The sequence below is a fragment of the Falco rusticolus genome, chromosome 2 (genome assembly GCF_015220075.1).
Source record: "Falco rusticolus isolate bFalRus1 chromosome 2, bFalRus1.pri, whole genome shotgun sequence".
Lineage (NCBI taxonomy): Eukaryota > Metazoa > Chordata > Aves > Falconiformes > Falconidae > Falco > Falco rusticolus.
In genome coordinates this window covers 4,015,764-4,034,961 of record NC_051188.1, presented here as the reverse complement: position 1 = coordinate 4,034,961, position 19,198 = coordinate 4,015,764, and the positions used below count along the sequence as shown (strand labels likewise).

The 19,198-nt window shown below is 48.1% G+C and overlaps 1 protein-coding gene across 6 annotated transcripts in view; it reads right to left on the bottom strand.

Moving 5' to 3' along the window:
* The window catches only part of MYO7A (myosin VIIA), a 108,119-nt gene that overhangs the window by 21,681 nt on the left and 67,240 nt on the right, over nt 1–19,198 (bottom strand). For all 6 annotated transcript variants that reach the window (XM_037376432.1, XM_037376428.1, XM_037376427.1 and 3 more), the window contains 13 exons: nt 18,756–18,893; nt 14,912–15,070; nt 14,472–14,564; nt 12,706–12,800; nt 11,474–11,558; nt 10,364–10,582; nt 10,089–10,196; nt 9,324–9,533; nt 8,571–8,774; nt 7,577–7,753; nt 5,721–5,810; nt 4,311–4,438; nt 2,799–2,925 (listed from right to left, as the gene is read on the bottom strand). In XM_037376432.1, coding sequence (XP_037232329.1) covers nt 2,799–2,925; nt 4,311–4,438; nt 5,721–5,810; nt 7,577–7,753; nt 8,571–8,774; nt 9,324–9,533; nt 10,089–10,196; nt 10,364–10,582; nt 11,474–11,558; nt 12,706–12,800; nt 14,472–14,564; nt 14,912–15,070; nt 18,756–18,893 — 1,833 coding nt within the window. The remainder of the gene's footprint in view (nt 1–2,798; nt 2,926–4,310; nt 4,439–5,720; nt 5,811–7,576; nt 7,754–8,570; nt 8,775–9,323; nt 9,534–10,088; nt 10,197–10,363; nt 10,583–11,473; nt 11,559–12,705; nt 12,801–14,471; nt 14,565–14,911; nt 15,071–18,755; nt 18,894–19,198) is intronic.

Genomic DNA, 19,198 nt, shown 5'->3' with positions numbered 1-19,198 from the left:
AGCTTCTTGTTAACCAGCACTCTCAAGGCCTTCTCCTCAGCACTGCTCTCAATCCATTGTCCACCCAGCCTGTGTTGGTGCTTGGGATTGCTCTGACCCATGTACAGGACCCTGCACTTGGCCTCGTTGAACTCAATGAGGTTTGCATGGGCCCACCTCTCCAGCCTGTCAAGGTCCCCCTGGATGGCATCCCATCTCTTCTAGCCTGCAGACCCCACCGCACAGCTTGGGGTCATCAGCAAACTTGCTGAGTGTGCATCCATGCCACTGACAAAGATGTTGAACATATGCCGACCCCTGAAGAATGCCACTCATCACTGGTCTCCACCTGGACATTGAGTCTTACTCTTGTAAGTTTGTGGAAAAAATTCCAGGCACAACAGTCTCATGAAAGTCCTCATTTCCCGCCCCACCCCCACCCCCGCACCCCACCCCCCGCCCCCAATATTGCCGTTATTAAAGGTAGAGTCTAGAGGTTTCAGGAGAAAAGTAACCAGAAGTCTGATGCAACACTCACTGCATGGAAGAGTACAGGAAAGTAGTACTAAGAGATATTTACCCTTACATACTCTTTTTCTTTCTGTTAAAATGGTGGATAATTACTGCTAAATGAGAAGTTAGGGCATCAGTTGAAAAAGATGTGAGGTTAACAAAATATTATCTAGCTAACTGGCTGATGGCCAATGCATGGCTATCATACATTCAATGGTAGCTATTGCATGGTTAAAGCAGTAGTTAGTGAAATACTAAATCAGATTGTGGATGGCTCATGAAAACATGGTACTAACAGATTAAGAGTCTGAGAATAAGGTCTGGCACTGACATGGAGTTTGTCTCCCAGCCAAGAACAGACTGGACTAGGTGGTATCAGTTAATGTAGCTTCAAAACAGAAGAGTTCACTGATTTTCAACAAATTTTGGAATATTCCTATGCTTTTCACAAAACAAAAAATTAGTCTGGATGGGAACATATGTGGCTTGGGGGTGTTTCGTCAGGACAATGCTTTATCTTAAAATACAACATTTAAGCTGGAAGGTGTCACTGATGTCCCCATGGGTAACTACAGTGGCTTCAGAGGAGCTCCAAGACATTGCCCAGGTCACTGCCTGCATGTTTTTTGTAAGACTGGGGCCTTGATAGGTAACCACAGTGTGGGCTGCTGCAAGTGTTGTTTGCACTGATACTTGAGAAGCTTCAGTCACCACAGGCTGCCTACCATCTCCAATAGCTCAAGGTGCAGAAGGGTGATGAATAAGGGCAGTATTAGTATAAACGCTCTCCAGAGCTGTTGGGAATATTGCCACATATTTCAGCATTGACCATAACTTTGGGCAGAGGTACATGTGAAACACTGGCACAGGCTGCCCAGAGAGGCGGTAGATGCCCCATCCCTGGAAACATTCAAGGTCAGGTTGGACGGGGCTCTGAGCAACCTGATCTAGTTGAAGATGTCCCTGCCTGTGGCAGGGGAGTTGGACTAGATGACCTATAAAGGGCCGTTCCAACCCAAACCATTCTTTGATTCTACAGTTCTATGATTGCCTGAGTCTCCAGAGCTACCCATAAATTATTGCTGAGAAGTGCTTCACTCACCTAAAATAATCTTCCGCTATTAAAGATTTAAACCTCCACAATCTCCTGTGGCATACTTTCTCAGATCTCATTTCCAGACATAATTTAATTTTCTGCCACTTTGCCAGTGATTTATCTGCTTAATTAGATTTCATATTGTCAAGGTCTGGCAATGAAGGAGGGATTTCTATTCTTGGCTTCAGGACTGAGGAGTACCTGATCTGATATCTATGGAAATTAATGGAACATCTTTATCTCCAGCAGGCTTTGGAGCAGGTCCAGCCTCCAACATTCAAAGATCTGAGAGGGACAAAGGAGGTCTTTTTTCACGGCAAAGCAAAGACACAGTGCTGAGCCCTTTGCCCTGAGCTCGCTAAAGTCTTAGGCATGGGATTAACATAAGCAGTGTAGTGGGTGTAAGTAAAGACTTGAGGTGTGTAACTCATTTGGAAGGCAGACTGTTCAAACCTAGGCAACAAAACAAAACCCAGAAAAAAAAAAAAGAAAAACCTTAAAACCAACCTGATTTAGCATCTCCTACTGACTTCAGTCCTGCTGACCCACAGTGCTTCTGAAGCCATACTACATGTCATCTCTTATGTGGCAGTTTAGAGCTGGATGTTTTCAGTGTGACACACAGTGGGGCTAGTTGTAGCATGCAGAGAGCAACTATGCAAACATACTTCCAGGTAAATTAAACCCTTCCCTTTCTATGTGCATTTTTTTATATTAAGTTATATTTATAATTAGCTGTGCAGTACTATTCCTTGCCAATTTTGTTAGAGTACATGCCTGAGGTCATACTGCCAGTCAGTAGATGCTTGAATGAATGCATAGACTTTAGCATGCAAAAAATAGGCGAGAAATGTGGGCTATTCGGGGTGTACAAATTCCACTTGCAGCCCCCCACAATCAACCTTCCTGCCAGAAGTCACTTAATCACACATCTGCAGTGCAGGAGGCATCATCTGAGCTGGTTGTCTACATTCCCTCTAAAGTCACAGAAAAGAACGGGTCACTTCTCAGGAGTGACTCATCAGATCCGCTTTAGACTTTGAACCTGGGATCATGCACACTTTCCTTAGGAACTGTCATTTTCATTCCTGGCGAAGATATAGACCAGGACATCCTCTACTGTGAAACCAAACAGAAAAGCTGGTCCAATGGATGGAAAAGAAAATACATTAGCCGATAATTCATGAGACAAATATCACCTACAACTTACCTTCACAAACTTCTCAGAAGGGGCAAAACATCCCACACAGAGGGACATCAGGATCCAACCCCTGGCGTGGCTGCTTTTGGATGGGTTCTGGGTCAGTTGCTTGCAGATTTGACAATAGATTTCATCCCTGCAATAGGAATGAAGAAAGCATTAAGAGTTAACGAGGTGATGGTTTTCCACAGGAACAGAAAGAGACAGACCCTGTCTGCCTGTGATTGATAGCTAAAATTTCATTTTAGCATTGCAAGGATATTAAATTAACTGCCCTGATGATGGTCACCCTGATTGATACAGTGTCTATAAAATGCCACCCACCACCAGTCCTGCAATGTCCACTGAGCATTCCCTGTGCTGCAGCTGAGATTCCCCACAGCTAACTGGCACTGCTTGGAGAAAGAGTGAAATAAAAGGGAGTCTCAGGGTTCAAGGAAGCTCAGTGTCACTGGATGAAGGAGTCTACTCTGCCTTCTTACAAAGATTTCCCAGTAATGCCAAAAGAGCCTCCTAAACTAACTGTCATAAGAAGGCTATCAGCTGAGAATCTTCATTCGCTGGCTGTCCCTCTTGAGACACCTGAAGTTGCTTTGTGGAAGTGTTGGGAACTATCACCTCCAGGGGAGGTCAAGGTTTGCCCAGCTCTTACCCAAACAGGCATGTACATTGACAGGTATCTCAATTTAGAATGTAATGTCCATGTTTGATATTTAACCTTTAAGCTTAAGTTCTTTAAGCTTTAACTTTTAACCTTAGTTCTCCACATGCAAAAGAAGGGATAACAGTACTTCCTCGCCTACATGGGAGGCAACAAAAATGTTAGCCAACCTGTTAGGCTGACAAACACCATGGGAAAGCCCATGGGACACTATCAGGTCTGCCTTCAGAGAAGATTTTGTGCAGAAAAGTAACACTAAGAGTTTCATGCTGAACTGGGAGGATAAAATGAAAATGAGAGAAGCTGGTTATCAGATAAGGATGCTCGCCATGTTCCGGGACTACACAGGTAAGTGTGAGTGAAAAGTGTGAGACTACATAAAAAAGGACACATTGTATACGTTATGACACACACACACAGAAATAAGCTAAACCAAAGATGTTCCAGTAGCCTTAATTTGGCACTTTCCAATTTTTGAATGTTTAATTTAGCAATTGAAATGATTTTGAGTTTTTTATTAGTGTACCATTAAAAGCAATCACACAAACAAAAGAGACCTAATGGTTAAATGGGAAAAAAAAGGGTAGTGAACAAGAATGAGTATTAAAAAACACCCAGTCCAGTAGCTGCTATCACTTTCAGAAGCATTTGATTCCTTCTGTGTGGTCTTTCCACCCGGCCTGATACAGATCATGAACAAGATCCAGCCCAGCCCGTATTATACAACACAACCAGAAAAATGATAGAAGAACTTCTTGAAGCCACACAGAGTAGCAAAATCATTTGAATAGCTCAAGAAAAGCTCAAGGAAGAAGGAATGAAAAGAATGGCATGTTCATGCCTATGTCTTGATTTCTAACCTTAAGGCTGGCCTGAGGATGCCATTACCAATAATGAAATGGAGCTTCTCCAGGTTGGAGGTGGGTCGGTCTTCGAGCATGCTATTTCCCTGTAGCGTAGACTCACCATCGTGAAGTCTTTTTGTCACCTGCCAACCAGACATATTGCTCCCTTTCAGTACAGCCAGTTACTATGGTCCCCCCCCTCCCCAGTCCCAAACGTGTGGTGCTCCCCCAGAAGGACTCCTCCACCAGCCAGGAGGGGTCTTAGAAGTTCTTCAGTCTAGTACTTGAACAGCAATGGGAGGGTTTGACTTTGTTGGCTTTAATCACATATGGATGAAGCTGAAAATGGTCCTGTCTAGTCACACTCCCACCTGCTTGGTCCTTGCCCAGGGTTTCTACAATGGCAGCCTTGCATCCCAGCTCTGAGGTGGTCCAGCAGCTGGGAGAGGGCCACCAAGGATCTTTGGAATAACCCCAGCTTATTGACAAGGAGAACTTGTCCCTTTAACTCAGTAATATTAAAAAAATCATTAAAATACTGACAGAATGAACCCACTCCCCATGCTAATGAGGCAGCTGAAAGCACATAAGCATGGTGCTGTTTGTGGAAACAGGGATGGCGTTCGTGCACCTACCAGCTCTCTGCCTCAGCTAGTCAACCCAGTCTCCATGTGGAGACACTGGAGAAAGATGGGCATTTCTAGAGCATGTTCAGAGCCACCATAGGGTAAGCTGGGTTGGGTCCTATTTCTTCCCACTGACCCTAAAGGGAAGGAGGGTGACTCTGTCAGAGAGCAATCTTCATGCTCTCAAGCAGCTATAGCCAGGCAAGATGGTGCCTACTCTGGAAGCAGACATGGCAGTGTGTAAAAGAAGACTGAATGCATGTCTTTGCATTGCTTTCATCCTCCCCACCCGATATTTATTACTCCTCACTCTTTTGAGATGGGATTTTTGAAAGGTCTCAGCTTGGGCTAACTGCTCCTGGGGGAGTTTTACCCCTGGCACTGGAGAGGAGCAGAGGGTGGATGGGTGAGCACATTTGGAGACCCCACCTCTGCTACCTATGCCACGGTGGAGGGAAGGAAGCTAAAAGCAGGGATAACATTCAGACCATTACAAAGTGGTGAGAGGTATCGGCAGCTGGATGGAGGGCTGTGAAAGAGGGGAGGGAAGGTGCTGGATGGATGGAGAACAGGAGCCGAGGGGAGGCCGGCGCGAGGTGCAGAATGACTCAAGGAGACACGGGAAGCCAACCTTTCCCCTTAAACACTCCTTAAATCTTTCAGGCAGAGAGACAGGTAGCGCCAAACCCAGAGCAGGGCTGGTTCTATGTTGTCTAGGGAAAAGCAGAAGAGAGTCAGAGAGGGCTGCAGACAATCCAACGGCACTTGTGCTGCCAGGCGGCCAAGCGTCTCCTCTCACCTCCTCCGTCAGTTTGGATTTCTTCTTGAGTGTTAAGGAGACCAGTTTGTGCCGCACACTGTTCTTCTTGTGCCCATCAATGTGAGTACTCTGCAAAGCAAGAGGTGTGGACATAACTTGGTGAGACACAGAGCCCTGCTGAGTATGCGCTCTCCCTGCCTCCCCTGGGCTTCTGCAAAAGACCATCAATCCTGGGCGGAGAGGGAGATATTTCAGAGGATGGGGGGAACCAGAAGTGTGGAGCCATATTCCCGTGCCCCTTGATAACCCAGGTCTGGCTCTGAATTTTGTAGATGCTCTCTAATCAACGAGCCTCCCTCAGATCAACGTTACATACTGGGGACATCTGAAACAAGTTATGTTGGCTACATGGCTGACTCCTACTCAGCCTGGGTCCACCCAGTTCTGCTGTATGACATTCAGGCTTGTTCCTACAGTGCAAATGAGATGAGCAAGATCACTCTGTGAGATGAGCCATTTGCATAGCAGGTATGCAAGCTGCAAGTCACCTAGCCTGGGATTCATGGGCAGGTAGTTACTCCTTGCAGTTTCATCACCGGTAGCCAGCTCTGTGCTCTATCAGATTTCCCAGAAGAATAAATTTGATGTGGGACAGACCCAGGCACTGGCTACATATCATCCAGTTACTGTTGGCTTACTACTTCTACATCAAATTTACATTGGCCGTGGAATTAAAATGGCATGGATAATCACTTTTTGACCCCCTCCCCCTTTTAAACAGCTTCGAAAAAAACTATAATTTTACACCAGATCAACACTTCGAGAGATCAAACCAAACCAGCTGTGATGGTTTATATCCATTATAAAGCCAAGTTGGTACTGTAAACCTGGATTTGCATATCATCACACTCAGGGTCAGGTCAGACCTCTCTGCACTGTTGTGCATTCTGCAAAGCAGATGTAAACACAGAGGAAAATGAGAGCTTAAATTTCCCTTCTTTTCTGTACTACCTGATGTCTCAACTGGACAAAACATGCCTCTTTGTAATAAACAAGCAAGAAACTACGGGTAGAAGGAATGAAAAGTGATTCTTGCTGTGTATTTTTACAGAATTACAATCTACATGAGGCTACTCTCCTCAGGTAATTCACTGAAAGTGCTGGATGATATCACCATCTCTAAAACCTAGATTTGTTAAATTACTTCTGCAAATGCCACAGGGGCTTGTCCAAACGTTATTACCGAAAATTTCTTGTAAACGCAACAGTGTCATTTAGAAAATGCCGATACCAGGTGGCATCTTGTCCTATTGAATAAAGCACTTGCCAAAGATGAAAGCATATCAGTGTCATGGATGGTAGTTTATCCAGAGCAATGTCTTATCTGGAAGAGTCCTAAGATGAAGTCCTCTAGTGACATCCCAGAATGCACTGAGGATGCAATACAGATTTATTTTTTTCTTGATTTCCACAGCTTAATCTCCCAGTAATTCTTTACTTCCTGCTCCAGGATTAAGGGCACATTTTTAATTTAGTCTCTTCTGACCCAGGGAAGATCAAGAAGAAATCCCCAAACAAGAGACCAATGACACAGGACGCTGCATTCCCCCCCTGCATTTCTGCCCTATAGGGTGCAGGGAGAGCTCAAATCCCCATGAGAGATACCGTGGGAGGCATCCCCCCTACCATACTGCTGGGGAACATTCAGTTACTCCTGTGAAGAAGAAGGGACAGGATCAATACCTGACACATGGGAAATTTGCCCTTTGTAGCCTAACTGCAAATAAAATAGACAAACTGATTGCCTGCAGCAAACCCCACAAGTTGTTCCTTTCTAACACATTTCAACATCCAACTCCTAACAACGGCGTCTCTTTTTCAGCCGCAGCAGTTACCTCTCCTTCTCCCTGCAGAGCTTGAAGTTCTTTCTTATAGGTCTTCTTCCCAAGAGTCTCGTAGATTTTTGTCATCACTGGTATCTTCTCACCACCATCACTCATGGCTGTGTGGTATTTCGGCTCAGGGAAGTCTCCCATGAAACGGAGGATGGTGATCCATACAGCAAGTGCTGCCTATTTGAACGGAAAGTTACACCCCATTAGCTCACACTAGGGTAGTGAAGGGGGTGGTCAAGTCATGCTGAATCCATCAGGATCACCACTGTGGTCTCTCTGTACATCTACAGGAGGTGAAACACTTCCCTGAATCACACACATTTTTGCCTGCAGCAGTCATGCATCTGAGCAAGCCGGGCAGGCTGGTGGCTGGGACCACAAGTTCAGGCTCTGCGTTCAAGCCATCATGACTGTGTTTATGCATGCTGCGAGAGGCTTCTTCTTGGCTAGGAGGTGCAAGCCTTAAGGAGGAGCAGCAACTGGCAACCCCTAACCCAGAGCAGAGGGGAAGGAGAACCACAGAGAAGGCAAGCTCACGGCCAATGTAATGTCCATTATAGTCATGTAAGTTCAACACAGTTCTGCTCTTGTACTGCTGGCTATAGCACAAGTGTTTTTTCTCTGCTAGTTCTGCCCTGGCGTGTATGACAAGGTAAGAAGCAACTTTTCTAGCTGCTCAGTAGCAACTTTACAAGGAGCACTCGCTCAACAATTTTCATCGTCCATGCCTTGAGCCCAGAGAACTTCATTAACTGTCTTAACACAAACATCAAGGCACAGAGATGGACTCACCCCTCTAATGCTTGTTGTCTTGTCAGCTCAAAGCATGCTGGTGGGACCAGTGTCTACTGACACATGCAGCAGATGGGGGCTGTACTCCCCACCGAACCAGTGTATTCCAAAGGGAAACTGTTGGTGCCCTTTGGCTGAAGGGTTGCCCAGGCTTGCCCCAACCCACCCTGCCCTGCTCGAGGTTTTTCATCCCCTCCCTCACCAACTGGTCTCCTTCATCTTCATGGTACAAGAGAGGCTGCTTGAGAGGCCGGCGGATATAGGTGTGTGTTGTTGTGCCCTGGAAATACGTGGCAGCAAACTTGGCAAATTTGTACTCTGAGAGATCTTCCTCTTCTTCCTCAGGGAGAGGCAATGCTGCATCCAGGTCCTCTTCCTCCAGCTCTTTCTGGGCTCGCTCAAGATCCTGGTGGGGAAGGACATGTCAGGCACTCAGCATGGCTTTGGATACTGAACTACCCTTTCCCTTCGGGCCTGACTCTTCTGTCTGACTTCCATCCCCAAAGGTAAAGCCAGCTGGAGGGAAAACTATGAAATACAACTCTGGAGCCCATGCAAATCACAAGTCCTGAAGGACATGCCTGTGCCCAGGAGTGTCCCCATAGCAGTCAGAGAAGCAAAAAGCATGGCCACATTCCTAGCATGGGGAAAGGGTGTCCAAGAGCTAAATGTTGTGAGCCTGTGATGAACCATGAAGGAAAATATCTCAAAGGTCAGAGGTCCTCAGTGATCTTATAGTGATACTGCTCTGCATTCCATAGCCCCAGAGAAAGCCTGCAGACTGCCTTCCTGTCCCCAGCCACAGCCCAGCAACCCTCTGGGGCCACACAGAAGAGCTTGGTCTTGAAGGAAGCCTTCAGAGACCCGCTTTTGTATTGCTGTACTCTCCCCTGATTCATTAACGTATTGCTAAAGCCTTTCATGTGAAAGACAGGCTCATGCATGTCTCCAGTACCTCAAAGCCATTGGGTGCCTGTCCTTCCTGGCCAGGCAGGGAGGATGTAGTCCCCAGGAATCCAAACATTTTGTCCACCATGTCTGAGTCATTCACTGGCTCATTGCGAGCTTTCTCCATTTTTTCTAACAGCTCTTTCTTCCGACGTGCCTCCTCCTTCTCCTTTACTTCTCTCTCTGCATCTTCCCGTGCCAGCTGGGCCAGACGTACCTGCAAGAGGACAAGTACAGTGACTGAACTGCTCCCTTTAAAGAGCTGGTGCTAAATTTTACAGGGCCTGGCTTTAGAAAGGCAGACTGCCTCGTGCTTGGGGTACTACCAGCATCATGACTTGGAGCAAATCAGTGACATGTCCATGCTTCAGTTCCCTAGCTGCAGAAGGACAAAGCAATAGCATTTTCTCATTCCTTAGTACCTGTTTAAGGGGTTTGTCTATGCACAGAGACTTTCACTGACCTTATTTTTTTCTTTTCTACAACAACCTTGTATGTGTACACACATGTAGAGTGTCCCAGTTCCCCCTTCAGCCTTTATACAATAGCAAAAGCAAGTGAATAATAACCATAATCTCTGGCATTCCTGTGCAGCAGATCAGAAATTCTGGAGCAGCTTCAAACTAGTTAGAGCACAGAGTAGTGAATTAAATACAAACCGCTCAAGCAGAGCAGAAATCCCTTAGATATTTTTGGCATTCCCTCTCAAAGAAGCAAAATCAGAGCAGGAAAACAGAGATGGAACCCCAGAAAGACATCAGTCCTTGCGTACTTGGTGCTTCTTTTCTGCTTCCTCTTTGGCTTTCTTGGCACTCATCTCCTTTCGGAGTCGTTCCTCCTCTGCCAGCCGAAGTTTCTCTGCTTCCAGGCGTCGATGGTACTGGGGGAGTAAACACAAGAGCCCTTCTGTTTAGGCATCCGATTCTTTGTGAAATTCTTTTTTGCTCTTTAAAAACCGATCCCAAGAGCATGTGATGCAGAAGTATGTTTACTTCCCCTCTCCCCACCTCCATTTTCCGTGACCAATCTCTCCTCCGTGGTACTTACTTCCCCTCGAAGGCGCTTATACAGCCTGCGGGCGATCATGCCCCGGGCATATGCCTGGACGGTGAGCACAGCCCAGAGGCGGTGGCGGAAAGCCCTACGGACCAGGTAGCCCCGGCATCGTGCCTGAAACTCGATGATCCGCCGGCGAGCCATATGGTACTGCTTGTGGAGCTTGCGGGATCGGTAGAGGGCCTGCAGTCTCAGGAAGCCGATCCGCATCTGCAAGAAGGAGCAGGATGAAACCACCCCACCACCCAGGAGCTCACCCAGCATAAGCAGATTTCCATGCTATAATCTTCTTGCATGGCTGTAAATAACAGCCGCTGAAATCAGCCCCCGCCAGGACAAGCCTTCAGGAGGGAGGTTCTCCAAGAGGGTGGAGAAATGAACCCCTTCAGCTGTGGCACTGATTCAGAGACCAGGAAAGACAAAGGCAGTTTCTTCCCCACTGAGTCCTATAGAGTTTCTGACTTTGAGAGCCCTCAGGAGGCCTGGCTGGTCATCTCAATGTAGCCACAAACTATGAGGGTTGCTCCCATGGAAGTCCACAATCTGCAGACCTCCTGCCTGACAGCCAAGCTTTTGTTTCATGGCAAAAGGCAGCATCCTGACCCACCTGGGAGTGGCTATTCATATCAAGTTTCAGGCTTGGAGGATGATATTGAGATACTTTAGACCCCAATGCATTTTCTGAATGACCTGCTGTTGGGTCAGAGCCAGCTGGGACAGGAAGAGAAGAAAGCCGTGGGCTGGGTTGGTGAGAAACCAAATTACGGTCCCACCTGCAGATGGAGTCTGTTTTTCAGGGGAAGCTGCTTTTAAGTTTTCAGTCACCTGGAGACTAGGGGAAGACTTTTAGAACCCCAAGTGACCAGTTGGTGCAATGGACACCTAACTCATGGGGAAAAGGACAACTAGAAGGTGGTCAGGTACTCTCTTCCATGAGAAGGCAAAGCAGCAAAAGCAAACCTCCATGCATTGCTCCAACCAATAAAAGCCAACCCAAACCCCTCCTACACTCAGTGGGGCGTTTTGAGCCAGAAAACTCTTTTATGACCCAGCTGAAAGAGGTAGGAAGGCAGAGGTGTGAGGATGCACCCCTGTACTTACAGCACCATAGTTCTTCCTGCAGTTATGTCCACGCCAGTATCTCTGAATCATGAGGACTGAATTTCTCACTTTCAGGAAATTGGACCTGCAAAGGCATTTCAATCACTTGCCTCGGCGGTTTGGCCACAAGTTATCATCATCTTCTGGGCCTCATTCTTTGGAGATTTGAAAGTGATCAGCCAGGTAGAGTAAACACTGAATTTTAGGCCTGAAAAAGTCTCCTCCCCCAGCTCTCCTTGCTTTCATAAAACGATCTGTAGGGGCTCTATCTGACAGGTCTCTGCAGGCAGATTCTGCCAGGCGATGGGAATGGGCAGAGCAGAAGATGCTGGGAATGGTCCCCTCCTTCCCCCCACCTGGGACCCTCCTCTCGCCTCTAAAACCTCTTCCCAGTGTGCTCTCCCCACTTCGATTCTAACACCTGAGAATGGATTTAATCTCACCCAAATGATCAAGAGCAAACTTCGGCCACACCACCCTGCTGCTCCCATTCTTCTTAGCCTGGCTTGATTCTACCTGTAGACACCTTGGAGACAATTTTTTTTGTAAGGGCTTGAGGGTCTTGCTAGGATTACTGTGGGAAAGATTGCTGAGTTATTTAGCATCTGCCCTTTCTGCAAAACCTAAGGTACAACCTGAGTCGCAGCCATGGCTTGGACAGTCAAAAAGCACAAAGCCCCAAGAATGTCCCTTCTCTGTGGGTGAAGCTGGCCCTTGGTTGTGGCTCCCCCTCTTCTTCCACAACGGCGCTATGAGCTCTCCAAGGCTACCTACCCTCCTCCCAGGTCTGGCAACTGAGTTGCAAAAAGGAGAGTCCTGAACCCCTTTGGCCTTTGGGACAGCAACATTAGTCACAGTGGATGACCCTGTGGTCCCATTGCAGACTTGTGGGGATCCTCATACTGGAGGCTCAGCTGAGCCTTCAGCAGGCTCAGAGTCCTACTGCTGCAGTGTCATAGCAAACATCAGCCCCCCTGAAGACCACACTGAACAGGGACAGAAGATTCTATACCATCCATGTTTGAAGCAGATAACACAGTTTTCCTCGTTTCCTCTACAGTTTTCTCACAATACTTGACGCTCCTGAGTGCCAACACACCAGGGCTCCCCCCTCCCCAGATGCAGACAGGGCAGGTGGGCACCCAGGGAGTGATGCATCCCCTAGGGGCTGCTTGCTGGGTGACACATCCCACGTAGCCCACTTCTCATTTGGCAGTGGGGCTCACACCTACCTGTCTTTAAACCCACGGACCACCTTCTGGATAAGGATGACTTTGTCTGTGATGGCCTTGTCTCTCTCAATCTCCAGCAGCATGTCGTGGTGGTCCTGTGGGAGGAAGTGACACAGCACTCATGCCTCAAGCTTTCCATCTGCCTGACGTGGCAGGAGAGGTGGCACAAGGCCCTTCCCCAGAGGAAATGTCCAAAAAAACCCTCTTGGGACATTTTACATCCCAAGTATCACCCCACCTACTCGCTGGGGAAATCCTAACAAACCCTAGTGATCTGCTGCCTTCATCCCCAAATGAACCAGAGCATCCAAAAGCTGTGTATGCAGTACTTGATAGTTTGGAAACAACCAAATTGCGTTGCTTTGCCATGCAGAGCTCCCTGATAGTGCTGTCAGCCATGGGAGCAGTTCCCAGGAGCATGGGACACATTTGGGAACAAACTTCAGGCTGCCTGAGTCCCATCACTCCCACTAGCCAAGGCTGCAATGCCTCCATACCCTAAGGGCAAAACAGCTCCTTGAAACACTGACTTTCCTTGAGCATGCACCAGTCCAAGCTTTCTGCTGATTCCTCTCACCCTGTTTGTAACTCGGCTTTTTTTCCCGGCTGTGGCATGCTGAGCCCTGCCGTGCTGGGTGCCGCAGGGGCAGCTCCATGCGTTTCCTGCTTTGCTCGACCTCACGCAGCCCTCGGGGCCTCCCAGTTTCTCCATTTCCTGCCCTGACAGCTGCGAGATTGTGATAACAGGCTCTAGAAAGAGCCACTAGTGGGAACAGCATCTAGGGAAGAGATGGGGGTGTTCACGCTGGTGATGGGGTTGAGGGTAAATTTCAATATAAGCAGTCAGGGTTTACCACTGAGGTTTGCCTTCAAGAGAAGCCTTTGCTTCCAGCCTGGCTCCAGCTCAGCTTCACCTTTCCAGAGAAACGCAGGAATGGGTTTTGTAAGGAGCGGTGAGCATGAATGGGGTGGCAGTGCCGGGCTGCTCTGTGTCAGCCAGAATGATGCAGAGAGGGAGGCTGCAGGCACATCTTGGGTGGTGCAAGGATGTGCTGAAAGCAAAGTGAGACTGGTGTGCTCTCAGTTCCTCTCTCTGCAGGGCTCTGCATAAACATTCTTCCTGCTGTTTCTGTGCTTTTTGGGCGAAGATAGGAGATGAGGTTGAGCAGCTCAGTGTCACAGCACTATCCAGACTATCATGCTGCAACAAGGTCTTTCACCATCTCATACCAGCATACTCTTCATGCCAGTCCCTCTGCTGCCACCTTCTCATCTCACCTCATCCAGGGCATGTGTTCTCCCTTCTCTTGCTTCTTCCTCTCTCAACTTCTTCCTCAGCTGCTCTCTCTTCATTGGCTCCCAACCACTTAACAGAACCATCCACAGCTGCACCTTATCCACATCGGCCAACTCACCGCCCCTGAAGCCAACTCATAGCTGTATGTTATCAATGCTAATTAACCCAGCTGCATTCCTCTACAGCTCAGCACAGGAGGGAAAAGGCCGTGTGCTGTATGTGACTCTTCCTGTGTCCGTATGGGTACATGCATACATCAGTGCTGGCAGTATCAGGGCTTCCTCCTGCCCGCTGTTTCCCAAGCCAGCCCCAAATATCCTGCCTTGGCCCATGTCTTACCCACTGCCACACAAGCCCAGGAGGGGCTGACTGTGGGTAAAGGTCAAGTCTTGTGATGGAAAGGGAGTGGCAGGAGACCCCTTCACAGGCAAGGGTTCCAGATGGCAGGGGGATTTGGAAAACCACCTACCTTCAGGAATATTTTTGTCTTGCCAATCTGCCAGTCACCATCCTTCCCGAGCACTGCTTCAGCAATGCGCTGGCATGTCCCACGCAGGTCGCCCTGGTAGGAGAGGGGATGGGATTCACCAGGACCAGTCTCACCAATTGCTCCTCCCAAGCCCAGTGGGGACCTTTTCTGATCCCAGTTCCAGCAGTTTTCTGCTAATGAGGTTCCCAGGGCTTTACTGTCACCACATTTAAGGTTGAGTGAGAAGGGCAGGCTGCATATGGCCATGGGTCCCTGCCAGCCCCATAACCATTTTTTCTTCACGTGGAAAGCCCAGAGCACCACTGTAACATCTGGGGATCAAATGTTGCATAACTGCTTTTTCAGAGGAAGCACACCCCATAAATATCTCTGGGGAGCCCAGCAGAGAGCAACCATTTCCTGTGGAAGAAGATGCTCACCTGCTTGTATGCTGGCTTCACCCCAGGCATGAGCACCCGGTACCGGTCCACGAACTCCACAAATGTGTAGCGGATGGGGTAGCCAGCTCGGCGGATCCGGATGGTCTCCATCATTCCCGAGTACCTCAGCTGACGGACGCACAGCTCCCGGTCAAACAGCTGGGGAGGTTACAGGACACGGTGGTTTGATGGCACATCTTGGCCTGGATTGGCCATAAGAGAGTGGGGACTCTGAAGGTGAGTGGGGCAAGCAAGTCAGGCACCCACCCAAATCCGTCACTTGATGAACCCAAGGCTGTAGGACTGTTGGCTGTCATGGGCCTGATCCGATGAACTGTTCAGTGTGTTTGACTCACTCCATTTCTTTAATTCATTCTTGCAAGACTGGATGTGTCCTACACATTACACTAAGGACTGGGAGGAGAACTGGAGAGTACAATGCAACGGTGAGCATCACCTTGGGAAAATGGGCAGCAATGCTGCATCTGCAAGGGTCAAACCATACAGTCATCCTTGCAATGACCACTCGTGGTTGTTAACTTCTGACCACTGCTCTGAGCTTTGCTGGCATGATCACAGCACTCCTGTACAGGCAAGACGGTACTGTTTTGCAGGCAGAGTAAGCAGAGGACCGTATCAGCAAAGGCTCAGACACTCAGAGGTCTTCGGGTGCTGACATCAGTTGAAGTTAAGGTAGGTGACACCCTGAAGTCACACAAAGGAAAAGTGCAGCCTCAGAAATGCTGAGGCCCTGAGATAAGCCTGTAAGCATCAAACCACCCTGTACCCAGGAGGACATCTGAGGAGCTTCAGATGGGCAGGTCAGAACTGAGACCAGCTGAGGGTTTTAAGGGGAACGGCAAATCTCAGACCAGCATTCATGGCTGCTCCTGACAAGCAGCAGATGGTTTCAAGGCCAGGCAGCAGACACAGGTAACCCAGTCCTTGCAGATGTTTGCTAATAAACCTGGCTGCTCTCCCTTGCTTTGGGTGCCTCAGGGAGGAGAATGCGTGGTGCTGCTAGGTGGGCAGATCTGCTGAAGCAAAGGGAGGCTTAGGAAAATCTCTGCCGTGCTTTAGTGCATTAGGAAGGATCCTGGAGCCCCTGAGAGCACCCTCTTGCAGCCTGTGTTGTCTGCTGGGAGCATCCAAATAGTGCTCAACCCAAGTCTAAACCAAAGGTGGACATGGTGTGGTGCTGGCACACCACAGAAACTCAGGACAGTAAATCTCAGCCTGGGCCAAAGAATTACTGCCAGGGTGTTATTCATCTGCCGTCCCTTCAGCTGTCTAAAATGTAAGGATCTGTGCATGTACAGATAGGAGCATCCAAAATGTGAGTCACCTAGGCTCTCCCTGCAGTGGGTGAGGAGAGCTAGGTATGTGCCCGTATCTCAGATACCCCTGTATCCCAGGTGCACCTGCTGGGACAGGAGGATATTCCCTATGGATGCACCCATCTCCCCATCCCTGGAGGGAGATTTTTGATTAGCTCACAGCAGCCACTTAACCATGAAAGGGCTGGAGTGAAGTGAGGCAGATCCTGATCCCAGGAGAAGACAACAGATGAGCGAGGAAAAGGCAGAAAGTAGCATCACCCAGATTTGGTCTCAAGCTGTCTCTATCTGAAGTGGGTCTTGAGGATGAGAAAGGTGCAGAGGAAAGAGGTGTGTGTTCCTCTGTCTGCCATTGCCATGAAGCAGAAGGGTGTGTGTACGGTTGTGGGCTTGCAAATAACCCTCCAGTGTTTGTAGGGCTAGTTCATTGCACATATGGGCAACCGTGTGCTCCCGGCATCCAGGCCTGATGAGGCACAGGCTGCTGGAAACAGGTTTGACTTTGCGTGGTTTGTTACCTATTTCATCCCACACTTTTCTCTTGCACTAACCAGAACAACAGAGCAATGCCAAGAAACAGCAGCATGGGATGATGTACAGACCCAGTGAACTCCAGCCAGCATCCTGATGCAAACAATTTCCAACACCCACCCACCCCCACCCCCAAAAGCACATTTAGAAGGAAGCAAAAGTTTTAAAATAACATAAAGTAACAAACAGTCAGGACTTTCCACTGACCTTTCACTTCCCACTATCCCATTTCCTATCACTATCAGTACACTTTCCTTCAAAGCCAGGGACAGAAAATGAACTCCCAGAAAATGTTCTCTTTTGCAGTCACCCTGTACAGCTCTGTGTACCATTATCTGGCTGTTGTTTTTTGTTTGTTTGTTTGTTTTTCTCCTTTGTGTTATTAAACCAAGGCCCAAAATAAATTTGGCAAGAATTCACATTTCATATTATATAGCACTGAAGTCTCTAATTCAGTGTTAGCTCATCTACTCATTACTTTAATGGGGAGGTTAATTTCTTTGTCCAATTATTTCAAAATCATAGCTGTTTTTGTGTCTCACTGAAAGTTTTGTAGATAAATGGGTTGGACAGAGACTTCTGGCTTAGCGCTTGCAAGAACTGATGAAATACCGACTTCCTACACAGGACAGAAAATGCCAGACCTAATCCCAGCCATCTGGGTGTAAAAGCAGCTCAGAGTCAGGGCACTGGGAATAATTTGTTAACATCAGTTCAGGATATACATCTATTCCTCAACATCACACGTTCTTAAAGAAGGCCTTCTTAAGGTTGATCTCAGCTCAAAAGATGACCTCAGATCAGACATATTGTTAAATATTAACCCAAAATATTCCATTAATATGCTATTAGGCCCTTTTTTACGCTTACCAAAACCAGAATAAAGGCACAGCAAACTGCTCTGAGAGCCTCCAGAACTTTCACCCTGCATCACGCCAGGTTCACTGAACAGCAAAAGTAAGTTTCAAACAAACACTGCTTGTATCTAACAGCTCCTAAATTCGGTATTTTATGCTTTTTTTTGCAGTCAGTTGAGCTTTGCTAACAGACACCAACTTTAGATAAAGCTCCAGCTCTGGCTAAGTTAAGTGCCAAGGCACAGGCAAAATTATTCAAAGAAACAAATAGTTGGAATTATTTTTAAATGAAGCTTGTCCTCACCAAGCAGTATCACTATTAAGAGTGGTGAGCAGCTAACGGTGATTGCTAACAGCACCAGAGACCAGTCCTGCAAGGTCCTGCCTTATTGTTTACTGTTAACTGCAAATCTCAGAGTCCCCTGCATGACCATTTTGTGGTCAAAGGGATTTACAGCCACCTCCTTTCATTTGCTTCTTCAAGTTTGTCCCCAGAGTGTTTGTTGCTTTTGAAGCAAGTCCCTAGGCATCACAGCAAAACAATTCCTCTCACCATTCCTCTGTGCTATTTTGCCTCTATTTTTCTCTGCTTTTAGGATTGAGCTTTGGCAATTGTGGGGGGAAAGCAGCTGAAAGGATCAAACAGGGTTGAAACTGAATGAGAACTAATGGGAGCGAAGATTTTGGAGAAAACTCGTGGGGAGGGGAATAACTTTTAGGAAACATTGAACCCTGCCATAGGGACTAAACCCAGGGCCCTACAGCTCACCTGGTAGGGTGGCACCTATCCCTATGGAAATTCAGAGGCATTTCCAAATAGGAAAAAGGGATGCAGGCTGAATTCCTCCAGGTTGTCCTTGGGAAGAAAAGCAGGGGCAGGAGGTCCCCTCTGTGAAAAAGTTTTGGGGTGCTATGGGATCGCAAAGCAAGTGCCTGATTTTGCCCACCCTTTGTTGAACCCCTTGCTGGTGGAATAGGCTGTGGGTTGGCTTCCTAAGCACCCAGGATCAATCCTGACTCCACTGATGCCCCAAGGAGTTTTGTCATTAGCTCCAGGGCAGCGTGACCCCGCGGCCAGTCCTGTACAAAAAGCTACCAGGAGAGAAAAGCAGGACTCACCATGGGCTTCTTGTACTCATTGGGCTTGATGCAGCGAACAAAAAAGGGCTGGCACACGCTGAGAGTCCTCATCAACAGCTCCAGGGACCGCTTGAACTGGCTGCTGAGTGTCGGCGAGCGCTTCCTCGTCTCCGCTCCCTGCAAAACCGCAGCGGAGCGAGCTCAGGAAATGAAAGGATAACAGTGCCTTTCCCCTCCGGCCACATCCCCGGGAACCTCCCGCAACAGCCGGGGCTGGAGGAGGGAGCAAGGCCAGAGGCGGTTAAGTGTTGCGGCAGGAGAGGGGCAGGGGCAGAGCCGGACAGCTTGCAATGGCCAGACTCTGGCAACCTGCTCCATACACCTCTACCCAGGGAGGAAAAGTGCCATCATTTAATTTCTCCTGCTCAAACCTTCCTGTGTGACTGGCAATCCCATCTGCCCTATGCAAAGCCATGAGGAAG